This window comes from Centroberyx gerrardi, chromosome 8 (genome assembly GCF_048128805.1).
Source record: "Centroberyx gerrardi isolate f3 chromosome 8, fCenGer3.hap1.cur.20231027, whole genome shotgun sequence".
Lineage (NCBI taxonomy): Eukaryota > Metazoa > Chordata > Actinopteri > Beryciformes > Berycidae > Centroberyx > Centroberyx gerrardi.
In genome coordinates, this window is record NC_136004.1 from 7,353,413 (window position 1) to 7,374,330 (window position 20,918).

At 40.9% G+C, this 20,918-nt stretch overlaps 1 protein-coding gene across 2 annotated transcripts; it reads left to right on the forward strand.

Moving 5' to 3' along the window:
• The first annotated feature begins 5,960 nt into the window (after positions 1-5,960).
• On the forward strand, positions 5,961-20,898 carry chfr (checkpoint with forkhead and ring finger domains, E3 ubiquitin protein ligase). 2 transcript variants are annotated; one of them, XM_078285240.1, is made up of 18 exons: positions 5,961-6,088; positions 7,287-7,411; positions 8,232-8,331; positions 9,226-9,335; positions 9,419-9,478; positions 9,612-9,806; positions 10,632-10,700; positions 11,257-11,422; positions 11,699-11,853; positions 12,729-12,897; positions 13,272-13,468; positions 14,100-14,216; positions 14,577-14,660; positions 15,239-15,309; positions 15,771-15,858; positions 16,067-16,174; positions 16,342-16,414; positions 17,249-20,898. In XM_078285240.1, exons 2-18 carry the CDS (start codon positions 7,303-7,305, stop codon positions 17,289-17,291), a joined length of 1,914 nt encoding a protein of 637 aa, XP_078141366.1. In that variant the 5' UTR covers positions 5,961-6,088; positions 7,287-7,302; the 3' UTR covers positions 17,292-20,898. The 2 variants fall into 2 exon arrangements, with proteins under 2 accessions (XP_078141366.1, XP_078141367.1); XM_078285241.1 differs by having other exon boundaries at positions 9,654-9,806.
• The last annotated feature ends 20 nt before the right edge of the window (positions 20,899-20,918 follow it).

Below are 20,918 nucleotides of genomic sequence, written 5' to 3' on the forward strand. Positions count from 1 at the left end.
ACTGGAAAATGGAAAATATTGACTGGTGAATAAAATTCCAACCAATAAAACCATCACAGATTGGAGAGGATTCTATCTTCAAAAACATGACAATTTTGTAAACCAGTTAAAACATTTTCAGGTCACGGAACCACATTTTATAAGATTTTGTCCTAGGACCCTTATGGAAGACTTCTGTTTTTTATTTAGTATTGAATTGTATAACTGTCTACACTGTAGTATGGGGAGAGAATAGTGAAACCTATTAGAATAGTCTTATACATTGTCTAATTGGGATAGTTTCCAGTGTTGGTTTCCAATTAAATTGTAGTGAAATTAAACTATTACTCATTTTGCTGGGGACCCGCTCAAGGACCCCTGAGGTTCCCAAGGCCCCACTTTGAGAACCAATGCTGTATGCAAAGATCTTGACAGAATAGTAGAATAGTTCACCCAAAAATTAAAATGCTGTCATTGCCTGCTCACCCTCATGTCAATCGAAAAAACGGTGAAGTTTGTATATCTACATAATAACATATAGTTTGCTAGTGCAGCTCCATGTCAGCCTTCTCCAAAACAGCTTAAGTGGCTAGGAACTGGTTCTTTAGAGTTCCAAACAAGGCCAAAAATGAGTCCAGAAGACCTAGGCCTATATTTATACCAGTATACACCAGCACACCCAACCCTTTGCGTATTCACGCTCTGATTGATGTGAACACGCAACCTTTCCCCCTTTCTGTGTCCACCGGGCGCAGACGCGGTGCGGGAACTGACATTTCCTGCCAGTACGTTCTTTTTCCGCTTGTCGTCTATTTTTTCCAGACCCGCCTGTGTCTGTGAAGCATGGAAATATACTATTTATCCAGCTCCTGGAGCGGTGGCATGAGCAAATCCCATTCCGTGCAGCAAAGGTTCTCCTCTTCTGCTGGCGTTGCCTTGACGTGTGTCCCACAATTACACCACCAGATTCCCAATGCTCTCTCGCTGTAGCTGAGGGTCAAGCTGCCTATACATTTCTCACTCACTGAGAAGTAGAGCGCAGGTAGACAAGTCGGTGAAGAGACAAGAACCTTTCCCCAGTCCAGCGTGGGTGTGTGCAAGTGTGAACGTTTTGAAAAAACAATGGTTTTAGTGAAGATAGGTCTTTTGGACTGCTTGGAATTGTTTGGCTTCAGAACACTTGGATTATGCTGCATGAGCCGTTTGTCATTTCATGGTCATTTTTTGTCCTTTTTGGAACTCTAAAGAACACGTTCCCATTCACTTCGGTTGTTCTGGAGATGGCTGACATGGAGCTGCGCTAGCTAACTCGCTGTGTGTTACGTGAACGCACAAACTTCACCAGTGTTTCGACTGACATGAGGTAGAGTAGATGACAACATTTTCATTGTTGGGTGAACTATTCCTTTAAGAATGCTCAGAACTTTGAAGAGTAATTTAAAGGGGGGGTTGTTGATGGGCTGGGTTGCTGTTCATAGCAGACATAGGACCACACAAGTTCAAATCTACCTTTATACTGGGGATGGTAAAACATTTTTTTTTTTACCAAATTACATATCTTAGGACAACATGACTGCATCTCCAACTGAACCCCAGCTGTTCATTTTAACCACTGGAGGGTGAAGCCAGGTTTAGTGAGATAAATGCACCGGCACATTTGGGCTCAAATGTTGACAGTATGACTAAATAGTACTAAATAGTACCAAATACCAGTTTACAACTCAAAAAAAGTGTTTTAGTGTGGAGTTACTATTTTATAGTAACACATAATGGGCTTTACCATCATGCTAGTAATTATTTTGTCAGAGCATGCATCAGGTTTTTTTTCTTTCTTTTTTTTTTTTTTTAAAGTAGTGGATATCTCATTTTGGAATGAAATTCTTTAGCTGTAAAGTTGACCTTTAAGGATTATTGCTTTAACACCATTGACCATTTTCAGCTAGAAGTATGACAGCAGACCATTAGTACTAGCAGAAGGTAGACTTTGCATACATATGTTTGCATTCACGTCTTATAAGGCCTATAAGCACCTCAAAAACATGCTGTTTTTTTATTTCTTAAGAGAATTCAACACTATTCAAGCCTCCTCACAGCTGAAATTCTTGCTGCTCTAACCATTCCAACATCAACACAGAGAAAGGTTTCTTTTCATGGATACAACAAAACATACTCATTGATCATTGTAATTATAGATGTTCATAATAGTGTTTCAAATTGCTGCACAAGTTCCATTTTACTTCTACAAGATATTGCCACTCAAAACTGGAGGACAAAGTGCTTCCCTGCCTCCTATTTACTGCTACAAAGTATGTTGTATGTTGTGATATATTGTTGGTGATCTTAAGGAAAACTGTTGAATTAACAAGCTTATTAATAAATCTAGAGGACAAGCCTTTCTTGACAGTGAGCCTCTTCTAAATTAATAAGCTAAATATAAATTAATATGATTACCCTGTTTTTACATATTAATCTTCTATATACTATTATACCTCTATACTACTATAAATAGTAGTAAGAATACTATTTCCTATGTTGGATTAGTTAAAGCCCCAGTCCAATGCTATAGGTGCCCCCTGTTGAAACACTATTGCCTCACCGCTGGCTTTGTTGATGTTTTGATTCAATGGATTGTGAGCTTTTGATAGAAGGACTGATGATATATAACAGCTAAAAATCTGTATTTAATATATCTTGAGGCTGGAAAGGGTTTGTTTACATTGGTTTTGTTCAAAAACATTCACTTAAAAGGAGCTGTATTTTGAGTTATGAAGGGTTATGAAAGTTGACAAAAGCTTGTTTTCTATTTGAAAGTTGAACTCTTGTAAAAAAAAATCTATGTAATTATTAATAAAATCCCAATGTTTTTGTTATTCACGTAGTGTAATTATTTTCTTTCTTTCCTTTTGTATGTCATGGCTGTGAAGATAATATCAAATTAATATAGAATTTCCCATGCAATCCACCCCAATCCAACCAAATTTAACTCAATTAAAGAGGGCACAATTGCATTTGCATTTGCATTTACATTTTAGGCATTTGGCTGACACTTTTATGCAGAGAGACTTATGCTGAAGAACAAAGTGCAGCCTCCACTCATCTCCAGCTCCTTATTTGTCAGTTAGACCCATCCGAAGTGATGACACTCAGCTCCAGCAGCCGTTAGCCGCAACAGACAGGCCGGGGGCTTAAAGGGCCTGTCAGTCAGGCCCTTATCTGGGCCAGACAGGGGGAAGAGAGAGGAAAAATAAAAAGCCAGAGACTTCCACAGACGCTCCGGGACCCTCCATTCACTCTGAGAGCTGTTCAGTACGGGAAGCTAACACAGATTAACCCTGTTTGTGAACAGAAACACGTGTCCCTTGCTGACACTCCTGTTATGGCCTGTCATGCGTTCACCTGATCCTAGTGAGTGAGCATGGGTCTCCACCACACTGCAACCAACACCCAGCTGAACGCCATTTCATCTCATTTTCATTCATTATATCTTTTTGTTTCTTAAAAAGAATCCAAAGAGCTGCACATGAGTTGAGATAATACAATTCAACTCAGGAATATTGTTGAAACAAGCGGCATTATCTTGAAACTAATGAAGCAATACTGTCCATTTCAAGGGACTGCCACTTGTTTCAAGAAAACTCTAGAATAACCATCAAGAGCCAACCATCCTACTTTATACTCATCCAACTTGCCATCTACAGATATGTTCTGATGACACCTCTGCAGCTGGATGGATTACAGCTGGAGTGGACAGCGAGTACAGGACAGTGATTGCTGACTTTGTGGCATGGAGTGAGAGGAACTCCTTGTTCTTAAACATCAGCAAAACAAAATAATTTGCCCTGGACTTTCATCGGAGGAGGGAACCTGCAGTCCCTATCAGCATCCATGACACGGACATGGAGATAGTGGACTCATATAAGTACCATCTCTAGAAAGGGCCAGTCCAGGATTTTCCAAGATGCTTCTGATGCTTTATCGCAGTGTTGTTTTTAGTGTTGTGGCTTCTGTATGCTGGGAGTGTACAGAAGGGTGACCTGAAGAAACTGAACGAGAAGGCTAGTTCCATTGCTGAGGTGTCTCTTGAGCCCCTTGATGTTGTAATTCAGAGCACAGTGGAAAAGACTAGGCCTGCCCACTCTGTCCTGATGAGACACATGTCCTGTTTTAGTGGTCGTTTTACTGCACCCAAGTGCTGCACTGAGCGCTTTCAACGCTCTTTTATAGGCTACCTACTGCAATCTGCACTTTTTGTAGCTTGAAGACATAGCCTGACTTACTGACTGATTGTTTTTAACTTTGTATTGTGAGGTTGACTGTTGTAGTCTATTTAGTTTAGTCTGTCTGTCTAAACTATCTTTTTTCCATGACACCAGTTCAACCTCACCCCCAGGCTGTTTTCCTCTCTCGACTCCACTGTTACCAACTTCTACTGGAAAGGCAAAAAATCATGCATCAACTATTCACTCTTCAGAAACCCAAATCTCTCGGTCGGAGGTCAAGGCGCACCAAACTTTTACTATTATTTCCTCGCAATGTAACCACAGTATATTTCCAACTGGATAAATAGACACTGAACAATCAGCAGCTCAAGACATACCCATTGCAAACATCCCTTTCATTGACAGTTCAATCAAGACGCACCAATGTTTTAATGATGAAACCATCAGGACAACTCTTACAACTTGGTGGAAGGCCAATGATATCCTTCAATATAAGTTTTCACCCACTTCACTTACCCCAGTCTGGCACAACCCCATGTTCACCATTAATAAAAAACATTTTATCTTCCCCCAATGGAAAGAGCGAGGAGTAACCAGCCTGGGACACCTGCTCAGTGATGGTCTGCTCATGTCCTTCGACCTTCTCCAAGATTCAATATTCCGGACCACTGCTAGTTTCAATACATTCAACTAAAAATCATCATTAACAAGATCAATAGCCTTCACAGTCAAAAACTCCTCTTTCTCAAACTAACCAAAAAGATATCTCAAATATACAAGATTCTTCTCTCTCATGACAACTCTGTTTCACTGCCTATGGATAAATGGACCTCTGACCTTCAACTGCAGCACTCAAACATAGACTGGCAAACCATGTGAAACAATACTTTCTCCATGACAGGCAACTCCAAGACACAGTTAATACAATACAAAATCCTACATAGAACACATATCACCACTCACAAACTCCACCTTATGAGATACACCGATAATGACAAATACTCTCATTGCCCAGACTCCAATGATGACCTTTTTCATGCATTCTGGCTCTGCTAGCGCCTCCATCCACATCCCTATACACCTTAAACCATTCATTTTATCGTCCCTAACAATAGCTAAAAAGGTTATTCTTCTCAACTGGAAAAATAGATCAAAACTTTCCATAAATCACTAGTAGAACCTTCTAACAGAGCACTCCACATCAGAAAAGCTGTTGCTGTGAGACAACCTAATTTCCCCTTGGGATTAATAAAGTGTCTACCTACTTACCTACCTACCTGAATGAAGTTGAATTGCAGTGTGGATTGTAAAAGCATTTGTAACATTAAGCAATTTTAGAGTGCCAAATCATATTCAGTGAAAAAAGTCATTAAGGCCAAAAGTGAAGAAAAGAAAAAGTCATTAAGGCTTACATCTTGAAATTGTATTTCTCAGTAAGTGAAGGTACTGACTTTCAAGTAGGTAAAAAAAAAATTCCACCGCGTATTTTATAGCTAGGTCCATATATTCATATTATAGGTAGCCTATATTATAGTATTTCTTTTCGATAGGGGAGATGTGCTAATTTCTTTGAGGCTAGTTTTTTAAAATGCTTATATGGCACGAGCTTCATTCCTGCTCTGTCATATTAGACTTCTACCCTAAATAGAAAGAAAAACAACTTACTCTATTACCTGTCAGCATGGTTAAAATCAGTGTGCTGAGGCTGCCATAGTTACTCTCATAATGAAACACAAACCCAAACTGCTCCTCCTCCATCAGCTGATGTCGGTAAATAAATGCCTTTGCTATGCTTGTCAGGAAGTGCACTGATGTTGTGTCGAGCTGGAAATGAGGAGAAGAAACAATCTCACACAAAGCAGTCGCGCGAACAAACTGGGCTTTTGATGGTAAAGTAGCCGTTTTCACACAGTATATCGCTATCGATGGTAGATCCTCTTTGTTAGTGCTCTATCGACTTTCTCTTGGCTATATGTATAGTTAGCTAGCAAGCTCACGTTAGCAATCACGTTAGCTTTGCGTTATTTGTGAACAAAGTTGTGTGTGGTCACATTAGTTGTGATGATAACCAGCAGTCTGTATAGCCTGGAATGACTTTACCACCGTCGTAGTTAACAAAAGATTAAACTCTGCTTTTGTTTTCAGCTTGACATGCAACGTTAGCTAACCAGGCTAGGTAGGCAGCTAAGCTAAGCTAGATCTCGCTAGCCAGCAGTAGCCCCGATGCGTTCCGTTCTTCCTTGTTTGGTGAAAGAAAGTCGTGTCAAACTAACTTCAAAAATCGTGCAGTTTAATGTGGCCTTGCTTATTGGTAAAGGCGCATACCTGGTAGAACATGACTTAAGACCTTTTATGAACCCTTAGGTTCTACTGGTTAATTCGGCACATATATGGTCCGCCAAGCAGCAACTTTAATCAAATTTAAACTGTCAAAATTGTTTCACACTGCTCTCTAAGTTAGTCGTTAATGTACCGCACTCCACGGTGGTTGAAGGTTGTGGGAATAACAAGCCAAACAATTCCAAAAGTTGAAATGTTACTGAAATAAGTGCTGCCTGGTGTATTAGGAGTATGTGGAAATGAAGAATGAATCCCAGGGATTCATAAAAGGTCTTTAAGTCATGGTTTACCAGGAATGTGTTTGCCGACGAGCGAATTAACTTAAAAATTTAAGATTTTTGAAACAAGTTTGGTCAGGAGAGAGACAGGAACATAACAGGGCTAGCTAGACAGTTAACGTTTGCTTCTAGAGACTTGGGGTTAAGGGTTACATGTTAAACAGCCAACAAGGTGAAGTCAATATTGATGAAACAGGAAAATCTGTGTTGTTGACATAAGGTACTGACAAAATAAAATGTCTCACCAAATTTTGGATTTACAACTACGCCACTTTGTTAAATAATATAACTTCCACTTTGCCACTGTTGTCCCAATAGCATACAAAACAATGGCACCAACTAACAAGTCAGTTCACACCCTTGCTATTTCCCCACACTATCAACAAAGGTTATGCACATTGCATTGCACTGAGTAATGTTAAAGTGTGCTCTGCAACTGTATCAAACATGTTCTCGTCATTCCCTGTAGAAAAATACATTTGGAGATGGAAAGCCGCGGAAGAAGTCGACCATGGGGGAAGCTGGTCAAAGTGGACTCCAGTGGAACTGAAGTGCTGCTTGTCAACAGGGAATGCACGGTTGGCCGAAGAAAAGGTAATATTTTGGTCAAGTATGGAAAAAAATATATAAAATTTGATGCAGGAAAGTTTTTGAATCAGAAGAGGGAACTTATTTTGGAAACAGAGAAAAAAACTTTTTTTATTCTGTTTTCTAGAAGCTCTAAATGTGTTGATATCTATTAACAAAAGATAGTCCCGTCAGTAGCACAGACATGGCTAGCCTGTCAGTGTCTGGACCCTTTTAAACCTCTCCATTGAAAGCACAAAGCCTTCTTTAGTTCACCAAACTTATACACCCCCTTCTGATCATAACAAAAGGCGTCTATTGAGAACATGTGTGCAGAATATTAAGTAGTTTTTTTGTATGGATTTTACCCAAGGAAAGGTTAGGCCTATATTTCCCCTTGCTCTGTGTTGATGTCTGCTTTGTTATATTGAGCTTTTGGAGTCTACTTTGCTTTGCAATGCAAAGTGACTGGCCTTAATTAGTTATCTTATGTCTGGGTCGTAAAGGGATTGAAAAATCTCTTAACAATAAGTTCAATCTTGTTATTTTTAAATGCACTCATGCATGCAACTCATCTCAGTAGTTGGAGTAGAAATTTCAACATATTGATGATAATTTGTTGCCATATCAACCAAAGTTGCTAAGATTTGTCTTGGTATGCTCAGGATAAAAACCTGACATGACATTACGGTACACATATAAAGATAAACTCAATACATTACCCATTATACACCCCAACAAGGTTCACTGAAAACATAATTGGGCAGGCCCTGTGTTAGAGAGCCAGAGTAAGCTGTATTATGTTGTTTATTGTATATACTGATAACAAAGTTGTATTTTTTGCCAGGATGTGATCTGTCCTTTCCGGCCAACAAACTGGTCTCAGGGGAGCACTGCAAGATTGTGCAGGATGAAAGCTCAGGGTTGGTGTGGCTTGAGGACATGAGGTATGCTGAATGTTTATTTATCAGTAAATTATATCTGAGATACAACACTGAAAATAATAGACGTTTGACAATGTAGACTCATCATGTAGCATATGTCGTACATTTATTTCCCGGTGGGTTGAGTGATCCACATACTGGTGGGTGTGTAAACTACCCAGCCGGCACATAATGAGGCAAACACCTCTTACAGCTAATTAAAGGCTTATGTTTCACAACGCACTGAGTCAGCAAGGTGAAAGCCATCTTTTATACACACATGTTTCAGCTGCTCACAAATGCCACAGCTCATTGAGCAGAGCTATAGGGCTAAATACTGTTTACATATCGTAAATACTTCCCTCTGTAATCTGCCATTCTTGCTGTTTAATTAGGTTTTGCGATGAAATAGTATGGTAGTTAGTCCCTAATGAATGGTCAGTTCTCTGGCATATGTTACTGAAATATTATATTGTTTTATCTAAATATAAAACACGGGCGGACGAGGAGAAGAATATAGATTTTGCAGGTGAGAAAACCTGAGGGGCTTTGTAAAAGCATCTTGCCTTAAAAGAAGCAAATGCAAACAAAAGAAGTTAATATAACAAACTAAAATGTAACTGAATTGGCAAAGAAGAACAAATTGACAACAAAACTCAACAAGGAGGAGAATGGTATAACAAAGACAAACAGCATCAATAAATGGTAATGAAAGTAAAATAAACCACATGCAGGAAAAAAAAATCAAAAGATGTGTGTTTTGTTTATCAATTTAAAGAAAGAGCAGCTATTTTAGGAGCTGTTCAAAATGTATACTTGTATATGAATTGTCATAATACCTGTCCATTCACATAGCAAATACACATAGCTTTTACATTGTACAGTGGTACAAACAAATGCCTGTTTGCCTGTCTGTAGCACCAATGGCACAGTGATCAACATGTCCAAGCTGGTCAAGAAGCAAATTCACATGCTGCAGAACGGAGATGTCATCTACTTTGTGTACAGGAAAAATGAGCCAGAACAAAGTGAGTTGGACTTTACATGGCATTTACATATTTATATAACTTTATAAGAAAGAAAGACAATATCTTCTTTCTTTGCCCTGTAGACGTTGCCTATGTTTACCATTCAATCAAACCAGAGCGAGCTGTTTCAGAAGATAGTTGTGGTAAGTAGATGGATAATTCATTGACATAACCCTGTTAAAATGTTACCTACATCCACTGTATCACAATCGGTTTTATTCCACAACTGCCTCACTAGTATCCCCCTCCCCCTTCCTGTCTATATCTGACTCTCAGACATGGAGCGGTCAGCCTATAGTCCTGCTTTTCCACCTTCAGACCTGCCTCTCTCTGTGGAGCCAGTAATGCTGATGGGAGCCCCGAGGGACCCGACTCAGGAGGAGCCCCAGCCCTCCACCTCCACCTCCCACCTCCGTATTGGGAGCTCGGCTACATCTGGTCCCATGGCAACCGCAGCCTCTGCTGCTCCAGGTAGGTTCTCTACTAACACGCACTTGGAAAAACAAGTACAGATTGTGTCCAGTCCCATGGCGCATAGGTAGAGACAGGAGGGGAAGGAGGAGACTGGAAAGAAAGGGAAGGCAGGCACCAAAATAAGGAGATTAATTAATGCCAATGCTAAGACTAGAGTTTTCTGTCTCTCCCTGCTGAAGCTGCCATAACTATTCCTGTGTTCTGACAATAAATATGACAGCTTTGTCTTTTCCTCTGTCGCATATTGTTTTTGAGAGACAAATGCAAAACCATTGAAATCCACTTGTCGTAAAATAAATGCTCCTTCTCTTCTCCTTGCCTCTGTGTTGGAACACTCCATTTGACATATAGTATTTTCTGAATACCAGACAATTGTGGAGATGAAGATTTACAGCTAAGGTGTGAAGATTTATACTTAATGAAAAATGTTCAACAATAATACAACTTTTACTCCCTACTACTTAGTTTCACAATAATACATTGTTTATATGCTCCAAAACACAGACACAGACTGATAATGTATACTGTATCCTATTTATTTTTTGTTATTTTAATGTCAGAAAGTTGCATATTGTAGCTTTAACCTGCTTGGTGTACAGATGGGTGGGGCTTACCTCACTTGGATAGTGTAGGTAAGTTGTCAATCAGAGAAAAAGTATACTAAATTGACCCTGCACTTTCTTTTGATTGTCTAAACTTTCTGCCAGTCATTGTAATGTTGCAAGCCCTACTCATATGGCACCTAAGTAGGTTAAAACAAACCATTAAAAGTATTCACAAATACTATTTGAGCCAGGTCTGGTATTCCATCCATGTTACCAGGCAAAGCTAAAGACGCACAGGAGAAAGAGATGGACGACCTGGAGCCTGAGAGCAAGAGGAGGAAAACCGGTAACGCTTTAGTTTATTATATGGAGATGAATCTGTGTTTCCTTGATTCCTCATATTATCTTTCCTCTCTTACCAGAGCTTGACTCAGAGCTTTATCTCCAACCCCAAAAACTTCCATTCAACCCCAGACCCAGCCTGTGGGAGTACAGGACAGGCCCAAACCAGACTAATGCCAAAAATGACTACTATTTTGCCAATGACAGATTCTAATATGGTATTTTCCTTTTTTTTTTACCTGAGAAAGACACAGCCAAACTAGTGAGTGAGAGATTCGACCTGACCTGACCTGATCTGAGCCAAGCCCATTGCTTCATGTCAGGTCCTGTCAGTTTCAGTCATAAATGTCATGCTCAGCTCACCTCTTAAACAGCATCACTGGAGAACACTTATGGTCCCTTATATCTTTTCCTCCTGTGATTGGATTTTGGATAAGATGATCAAGCCAGATGTTTCAAGGAAGCAAAGAAAACCATCTCAGATTCCACGTACAGATCTTGATTTTGTCTCTGTGTTTTTTCTCAGTGAAGCCTGTAATGCACACTAATTGTCTTTCCAGATAAGGATTATGATTTGGGCCTGCCACACACATCCAGTGCAGAGGCGGTGGGTCCAGCTAAGGGACGCCCGTTGTCTAAAGCTCCAGTGGAAGGGACCAAGACAGACAAGATGGAGGAGTCCCTGACATGCATTATCTGCCAGGACCTACTGTATGACTGTGTCAGGTAGGACTCAGAAGCAGTCACACTAGGTTATTGCTCTGCCCTTCCTTTGTTACCTTTCTTAACCTTTTATTTATCCGGGGAACATTTACAGTCACAAGCCCGCTTCTCTAACTTTAAGACTACTATTCCTTATTCACTTTCCCCACCCAGATTTTCCAAAGATTTAAACCAGTGATTTTCTGGTCACGAGCCCACTTCTCTAACCTCTAGGCTATCACCACCCTAAATGTGTGTGTCTGTGTAAATCTAATTGCCAGTCTCCTGTTGTTGCCCCAGCCTGCAGCCCTGCATGCATACCTTCTGTGCTGCCTGCTACTCCGGCTGGATGGAGCGCTCGTCTCTTTGCCCCACCTGCCGCTGCCCGGTGGAGAGGATCCGCAAGAACCACATCCTCAACAACCTGGTGGAGGCCTACCTCACCCAGCACCCAGGTTCGCATTGACTATGCAGTTTTTCAAAGATCATTTTGATGGCATCTCTGCACATTCACACTTTACTGCTTTTGTCAAACTGCCATTACCGTTTTTTTTACATGAAAGTTAATGGGGAGAGGCTGCAAGGCGGATGGAAAATGGCAGCCTTGGAAAAGGCGCTGTGCTTTCCTTTCTAAAGTTGTGAACAGCTCAACTTTTAGAGGAGACCACATGATATGAGCCGCTTTTTGTGAGCCAACTAATCTTGGCAAAGAAGAGGCGGCGTGTCATTACATGGGCAGCTGACAGTTTACGTCAACAGCAACAACCAAAATGAAAATGGAGAAAATGGCAATAGAAAAGTTGGTAGTAACAAATTCCCAGAAACCATGATCATAAAGAGTCAGTATGGGAGCTCACTGGCTGTGTTATGGGAGTTTCTGCTAAGTGTCTGAGAGTTGTACCCAAGTTCCATTTGCTGATAGTGGCAGCTACTGCAGCTGGTTGTTTTACACAACCCGCTTGTTCAAGTTGTCAGCACAAAATGCAGTCGAGGCAGTTTTTTTTTTCTATTAAAAAAATAGAATATTGTGAATGCATCCTTAGATGCTGTACAATGGAGAATGATAGGAAATTTAAGGGAGAGAACGGGGATGACATGCAAAAAAGGCCAGCTAATCTTATGTGATAGCTAATGCTCATATTTCCATGAGCACGACAATCCCCATTAGTATCGGGTCCCAAAAAATCTGATTGCATCTGTTTATTTGTAGACATAATGTGTGTGTGTGTGTGTGTGTGTGTGTGTGTGTGTGTGTGTGTGTGTGTGTGTGTGTGTGTGTGTGTGTGTGTGTGTGTGTGTGTGTGTGTGTGTGTGTGTGTGTGTGTCACAGAAAAGTGTCGCAGTGAGGAGGACCTGAAGAGCATGGACAGCCGTAACAAGATAACTCAGGACATGTTGCAGCCAAAGATCGAGCGCTCTTTCTCTGACGAGGAAGGCAGTTCAGATTATCTCTTTGAGCTCTCTGACAATGACAGTGACGGTGACACCTCAGACATTAGGTAAAGGGCATATATTCATCTATATTTGTAAGCTGTGCTGTGATAGTAAGAAATATGTGCAGTGGAAAATGTATAAAAATGTAATGCATATGCAAATATAACAAATGAGAGGAAAATGAGGATATCAGGGAAAACGATACATGAAGTTACAGCATATATACAGGAGGTGTAAAAATTTGCTCATATTCACATTAATGGGTCTACATAAGACCATACATATGTGCTGAAAGTGTGTAGGTGCGCATTGGAAAAACACACTTTATTATGAAAATCATCAATATCACGACCATGTCATGGGAAGGTCAAATGTGTAAGAAGCCAGCTCTTTGCTTGTTCTTGTTCTCCATGTGACGATTTCTGTTTTTTGTCCCCAGTCAGCCCATCCTGATTTGCAGACAGTGTCCAGGCTACAGGAAGGATGTCAGTCAGCTGCTGTTGGCTACAGGTTCAAACTACTGGGTCACTGGTCCCCCGGTCCCAGCGGTTCTTCCTGTTACACCCATGCCAGCCCCTGAGGAAGGGTGTGGGAAGCCTGGGGAGCAGCCCTCAACTTCCTCTGACAACCCCTCAGGTATCTTCACTGATGAGTGCCTACTGGATACTGTATGTTAGGGAGACGACTAGGAGAAAGTAGCTGCGTAACAAGACACTGTAGTGATTGATAATGTACTAACCGCCGGGTAATGTAATAACGTGTCAAAATATACTAAAAATGTCCCTCTACATGTGTCAAAGGACTGTAATAAAGTCACAGATCAGGTAACGACATCACATTATTACATTAACTGACAATTATTACTTACTTAATGGGTATAGCCTAGTTTTAACTGATAATGATGAATCAGATACTGGTCATGATTTGTAGAACATGGTTTTTACCATGTAATGTTAACAGTTGACTGTGCCTGGCTATAGAGGAGTGAAATATTTCTTTCCTCACAACCTGTCCTGATTTTGGCAGGAACAAAATAGAAGGGAAAATCAAAGTTTTGTCACCATGAAGTGCAAAGTTTAAAGTGCAGTGTAGCATTCTGTTCAAAGTATGACATTCACTCCAAATACAAAAAGCAGAAATTACAGTGCATTTGGTGTGAGTGCAGCATGCAGCATTCAGTCTATTTCAGCACTCCTGTGAAAATCCTCCTGTCCTCCATGTCTCATTCCCAGTCTAAAATCTTTTTACCTTGTCTTCCTCTGTGCAGCTCCTCAGGAGTACCGGTGCCCCCCTCAGGGCTGCCATGTCATCTGTACCTGCTGCCTGCAGCCGATGCCAGACAGACGGGCCGAGCTAAATAGCCAGCAGGTCGCTGCTCAGCAATGTGAGTGGCCTCCGGACCTGTCAGTCGCTCTCTGAAGCAATGACATGACTTTGTCCACTGAATGTGGTTTGTTAGATTATACTGTTAGTGTCCAGTTCTGCAACCTGAAACTTTAATGAAATGGAAAGGAATAAGGATAGAAAAGTACTGAAATACTGAGTTAACACAGGAAAATCAGCGCAGGTTATATTCTGTTTGGCTATACAATATTCAATCATGTACTTAACATACATCGAGATAAGCAACACATGTAAACTAATCTACATAAATGGAATACAAATTTGCTAGTAACTGGCTCCATAATTCACATATATAGCTCCATAATGCGCCCCATATGCATAATGTGTTGTGTGTTGGCAGGTGTGCTGTGCCAGCGACCCTTCTGTCATATGTACTGGGGTTGCCAGAGGATCGGCTGTCAAGGCTGCCTGGCGCGATTCAGCGGTACGTCTCTGTTTCAGCAAAACAGCCTTGAGGGGATTTCCACTCAGGCTAGTGCCGTGTAGGAGGGTTCCACTCATATGGATTTTTAAGGCCAATACTAATGTCTCTGTAATTGAAGCGGCTAAGAGCAGATATTTTGTGCATATATACAATATCTTTAACTTTGACTATTTTCATGCCAACATTTACAAGTGTTCAGTGTTTTCCCCAGAATTCTATTCTTAACAGGGTGGAAAAATAATAATGGAACATGGAATCTGATCAAAATGTCACATTTGAATCAATTCAGGTTAAGGGCTTCTTATAGACAACCAGTGCAGTATTGATCAAGTCTACAATAAGTATGTAATCAAACTGCATCATATCCATAATATCAGAGGTGGATGACACTGACTGGCTATCTGATTTTGAGTAATAATTTAAAAACAACAACAACTACGTGTAACTCTACTTTTCCAGCCAACTCAGGAAAAATCTTCTCTCTGATGAAGCTGCTCAAATATATTTCATGTATGTTGCCGATCTTCTGCGTTGCACTCTTGTTCTAGTTTGAAAGCAATCCTGTATCTTTCTTGCAGAGCTCAATCTGACAGACAAATCCCTGGATGGTGTGCTGAACAGCAATAACTACGAATCTGAGATCCTCCAGGTAAGTTGGACCTTCTCCACAAGTTGAAATGTCCAGAGAAATTTGTTTTCTATTGCTCATTTATGTATTAGAAAAGCATGGTCTTGTGTAACTCAGTGGGGTGGAGCATGGCATTAACACTGCCAGTGTAAGGTGTTTGATTCCCACCCGTGCTAAAAATGTTTGCATTCATGATACTGTAAGGCACTTTGGACAGAAAGTGTCCACCAAATAGCATTATGTTATGTTACAATAAGCTTCCATTCCAACATGAACCATGTTGGATAATAGCAGCCTACTGTTTAAGCTCTCTGGTTTACAAAATGTCAACTGTACCAATCAAGGCTCCTATCAGCAAATCATGCACTCAACTTGTTTGCACTCACAATACTGTAAGATGCTTCAGATAAAATCGTCCGTCCATATGGTGTTGTATGTATTGTGATCATGCTTTTATGTGTGTGTTCCCTTCCTTCCACCAGAACTACCTGTCCTCCAGAGGGAAGTCGTGGAGGGATCTGCTCCAGGAGGGCCTGCAGGGCCTGCAACAGGGAACCTACTATCTGTTTGGTGAGCCCTCAAGTCAAAATCCGAGGCACTTTAATCACCAAGCACAGGAATTTGATGCAGATACATATTGGCGACTTGGATTCACAGTGATACACAAGCTGCCTCATTCACAGCAATGTAGTCTATGATCTCAAAAAGGTGAAGATCGGTAAGTGTTGCACTAGTCACCCCCCCCCCCCCCCCTTCTCCTTGGCCCCGTCTCTTTCAGATTGTCGCATCACTGCAAATGCCGTCATGTGCTTCTGCTGCGGCCTGCGAGCCTTCAAGGAGCTGGCCTACAAGTACAGACAGAACATCCCCCTATCCGAACTGCCAGGTCGGAGAAACTGAAATACCTTTTGAATGATTATATTTTTTTAATGGCACTCAGCTGTATTAGGGTGGGGTTAGAGAGATGTTTTTTTAGGGTGAGGGTTTCCGCTGTGCCATCCAAACAGTTATGTCATATCCCTGTAATAACCTCATTTAATGTTCCATCCTCAGCTGCTGTAACGACTCGTCCCGACTGCTACTGGGGACGCAACTGTCGTACGCAGGTGAAGGCACACCACGCCATGTAAGTTCAAATACGTCTACGGTCTTTTTCCCTAGTAGGATAACCTTACTGTATTCTTTTCAAATGTTGCAGCATATTTCTCCTCCTGTACACTTTTTTTTTTTAATTTTAGTGTATTTAGCAGTGGCCATAGATTGTAATGAGAAAAATGCTGCTGTGTAGGGCTGCACAATATATACAAAAAAAATCATAATGCGACTATTTTGAGAGAAATTGCGATAAACGTTTGTTGACATCTCATATTTCCTTTTAAGAAGGCTAAAAGCACACCTTCAGTGGCCCAGAAAGATGGATCATAGTAAGAAGTTTCTAACACAGTAGCCTGTTAGCCCAAATATTTAATTAGCATCACTCAATATGAGGCGAGGCAGCACTGACTGACTGATCAGCTGACTGACCTATTTGGCTCCTGATGAGCACGTCTTGCACCGTGGGCAAAATAACTCGCCTCCTTGCACAAGTTTATTCCTGTTCCTTTATTCAGTTTGCATTTGGATTAAGGTCAAGGATCCATTTTTGATTCACTGAGCCGTGTCATCATCCATTCATGGATCTGTCTTGAATGGTTGCAAAGATACCTTTGCAAAAACAGACATGGTGAAAAAAATGTATCTGCAAACATGGGATGTGAGAGAGTGGGTGCCAGCCACCTATGCATGCTGTTCACCCATTTAACCACTAGAAGGAGTGATTGTACAAACTTGGTGCCACTGCTCCTCATGCTTGCTAGTTGAGGAGCTCTGCAAGGTGCTCCGTTTGGTCCGACCTCTGTCTTTGGCATTCCGGTTGAGTACGTGCAACACACATATGTTGTTTTCTTTATTTTCATTTCAGGAAATTCAACCACATATGCGAGCAGACGCGCTTCAAGAGCTGAAGGGGCCGGAGAGACTCATCTCCTCACACAACTGGCTAAAACTGAGAATCTCCTCTATTTGGAAAGAGATATTTCCCATAGCCCACATCTCTCACGAAGCAATGGGATCCTGTGGTTAAAATAGTCTCCTTTTACATTTGTACTATATGTTGTAGCTAAATGCCTCCCAGGTGTATTGCCTGTTATGCATTGACTTGTTGCAGAAATTACAATCAGCATCCAATTACAATTATAACCAGTGTCTTATATGACATGGGGGTGTGTGAAATAATGCTATGCACGCTGAACAGTTTAAGCTGCTCTTTAGAATGGGTCAGACCTGGGTGGGGAGTTGACACCAGCCACCAATCACATTCTGGTAAATTGTGTCTGTGGCTGGTGCGTTTGTCTACTCTACCAGGCACTTTGGCAGGTTTTGGCAGTCATTTATTTGTTTGGATGGTGAAATAGTAAAAGGCGCTCCTGAATTCTTCTATCCACCAGCCAATGTGACAAGTGGATGAAAAAGTTAGAGTCTTATTTGGAGTAGCATCCCCCTTCATTCCACCATCCCAGCCTTTTGGCTGCAGAAAGACTTAGATGTTTTATATTGAATTTGCAGAAGACACAAGGGCGAGCGAAGCAATCTGTGTGGATTAAGGCCATATCTGTACTCTTAGGCATGCTAGTGAGCTTTTTCATATTCTTTCCCGGCTTCCTGTGCCTCAGTAGTTGAGATTTATACATATATATAAAAAAGAAAACCTGATGTAGACTTTCTTTCTTTACTTGTGCTGTAAGAATTTTGTCTTTGAAATGCTGAGTTTAGAATCTAGGGCTTCCTTCAACATACGTATTCATCAGAAGTTTGGGAAATATTGGGGTGAAGCACACCTGTGATTTCTATGCATTACACCAACTTGGAGGTTGTTGGCTGTACATATGTGAATAACAGTAATACACTGTAGCGCCACTTTGGACCAAGATACGAGCTGCTTCCAAGATCCAAACTGCTATCTTTTAATAACGAGTAAAAGTGTCACGCCTCTGAGGGATTTCTTCTGTTTTGCCGGGGCAAGGCAGCGTTCCCAGGCGAGGGCAAAAAGCCATGTCAAAGCCCCACATGCATAATAGGGCAGGTTGGGAATCCCATGTGATGGTTGTATAGGATTTCATGTGTGTGGGAAGGGGATCAGAGTAATGTGTTGTAGTGCTATCGGAGGGCACGGGGGCCTCTGTTGTATGCTTTGCTCTGGATAATCAACTCCAAGCTGATTAAAGTAGCGCATTAGAGATGCTTTCTCAGACCCTAGTAGTGAGGGCTAAGGTTGTTATTATAGAATGCACAGTTACTATGTGTAGACTGTAGAGTAGTTTGGAAGACATGGATGAGGCTCTAGGTGTCTGGTATTGGTTGAATATGTTTATTTACTAGCCCGATCATGCGTGTAGTAACCCAGGCTCATAGACGGCAAGGAGTAGCGATGTTCTGTGGGATAGACTCGCAGAACCGCCAGTTCAGGAATTCATATGTGCCAATACACTAAACACAACAGTATGTTCTGTTCTTAGGTTGGTGTTCCAATTATATAATAATTTTCAGGTTCATGTCGAAATTTTGGTTGCCATAACAAAGTGTTACCATGCGAGATTTGGGGTCGATCTTAAGAGGTTTATTTAGATGTTTTTTCTGTTAGGATATTGGAGATATTAGTGGAACAAAAAGTTTTAGTTAGAGTTGGCCAAATACAATTCAAGTTAAATTGATCATTTTTCTATGGATCCTAAGGTACAGGAAGCTACTGATTTTTTTTTTTTTTTCATTCTATTTTTTTATTTTTTTTATTTAAGGTTCATCATGTGCAGCAGTTAGAAAACATTGCTTTGTTAACATAATTGCTGTGTCACTTTACAGACATGTTGAATCTGCTGACCTCTGAACTCATCTTTGACTATCAGCACCCAAGTGTCAATAACTCATGCCTACCCATCATGCAAACAGCTGGTATTCATGTCTTCTGTACATTTTCGACAAATCAGTCTTCAGGTTTCAGACTTAATAAGCCTAGCTAGAACAGCCTGATATTAGTTTCAAGAGGCCTTATATATTGAAATGAGAGAATGGTTCAGTAATCTTCGTAGGTGAATTATTAGTGTATAGAAAATACCGGGGGAAAGTTTTTGTATGCTTTGTATCTGCAACTGAAGGGGGGGGGAAAGGATAATTTGTAAGAAAATGTTAAGAACAGGCCTTAACTGGCATCCAGTACATTTTGTATAGATATATATGTGCTATGTTTCATAGATTATAGCAAGGCTTCTGGTTTTTAAATGTTTTGATTTTGTTTATTGTGAGTTATGACATTGTTAAGATGGAGAATACGTAGTTAAGATGTCTAAATTGTCTGCTAGATGTGTGTTTACGTGTTGAGCTGTGAGGGTATTTGCACATAACTCATCTCACACACATTTAAAGGCTTCTCTTCTTTCCACATTCAGTCTTCAAGATTCTGATTTGTAAAAAAATCTTTGTACCTCTCAACATCCATGAAGAGATGTCCTTCTGTAATGTATGTCAACCTAATACTTGGGCTCGACTTTCTCATTTGTAATCACGTATGAAGAGTTTCATTCCAAAGTGAGATATCCATTTGAAAGAAAAGACAAAAAGAATGAAAATAAATTGGGCACTGATAATACTGTTAGTCATATTTTAGAAAAATGTAATGATGAATGTTGGATACATAGCACTAGCAACATATTGGCCGTAGTGATGATGGATATATAGCGTTTTGGAATATATCTCTTCATTATAAGTGTAGGTGGCAATATTTGCAATCCTGCTAAATTATGGGATGGGGTTAAGAATGGGCACTCTCCTGGTCTCGGCCTGAGCTCCTCAGTTAATTTGTGGTGTTAGCCAGGTGGTTTAGGTGTTTTTTCCCCCAGTCGTGGTGGGTTCACACTGGCATTCCTCAGCGGCTCAGGCCCTCAGCACAAGCCCGGCCGATCCCCCCACAGAGCAGCTGAGTTTTAATTATTCCCTACAGGAGGAGATCCGGGCACCCTAAGCCAACAACAGTCCCAAGCCGCCCCGATCAGGAATGGGTGTTAAAGAGGCTTTGGAGGAGTGCTTTGCATTCTCCCCAGGGGGGGAATACGTTGTATTCTAGGGCAAATATTTACTCACTTTGTGTGCGAAAGTCTGGACCAAGCTGCTCCGCTCTTAACAGTATGACCGGTGTAACGGGCAGATTTAATTCTACCTCAGCAAAGCTCCCAGCAATATGGGGGGCTGAATGGGCATGCAGAGTGGCATTCACAATAGTTCAAAGCAGGGCATGAAACTCTCAACACAGAGGATCTAAGTCCTTACTTCTTGATACCTGGGAAACCATGAGTGTGTGTACTGCACTATTTGAACATTTAGTCTAGACTCTATTTGATTTCATAGTTTAATCACCATAGGGTAGCACTAGGGAGTTATAAAAAATAGTACTGTTGCAAGGACTTGGGTTTGGCACCTTGTAATGTCCCTGTACATTGTATTAGCAATGCTAAAATTGTCATCAAAATGTATATGGATCTAACTTGCCTGTTTATCTGCACTAATAAAAAGACTCCTACAGCTTTGTTTCCTCTGTAGAA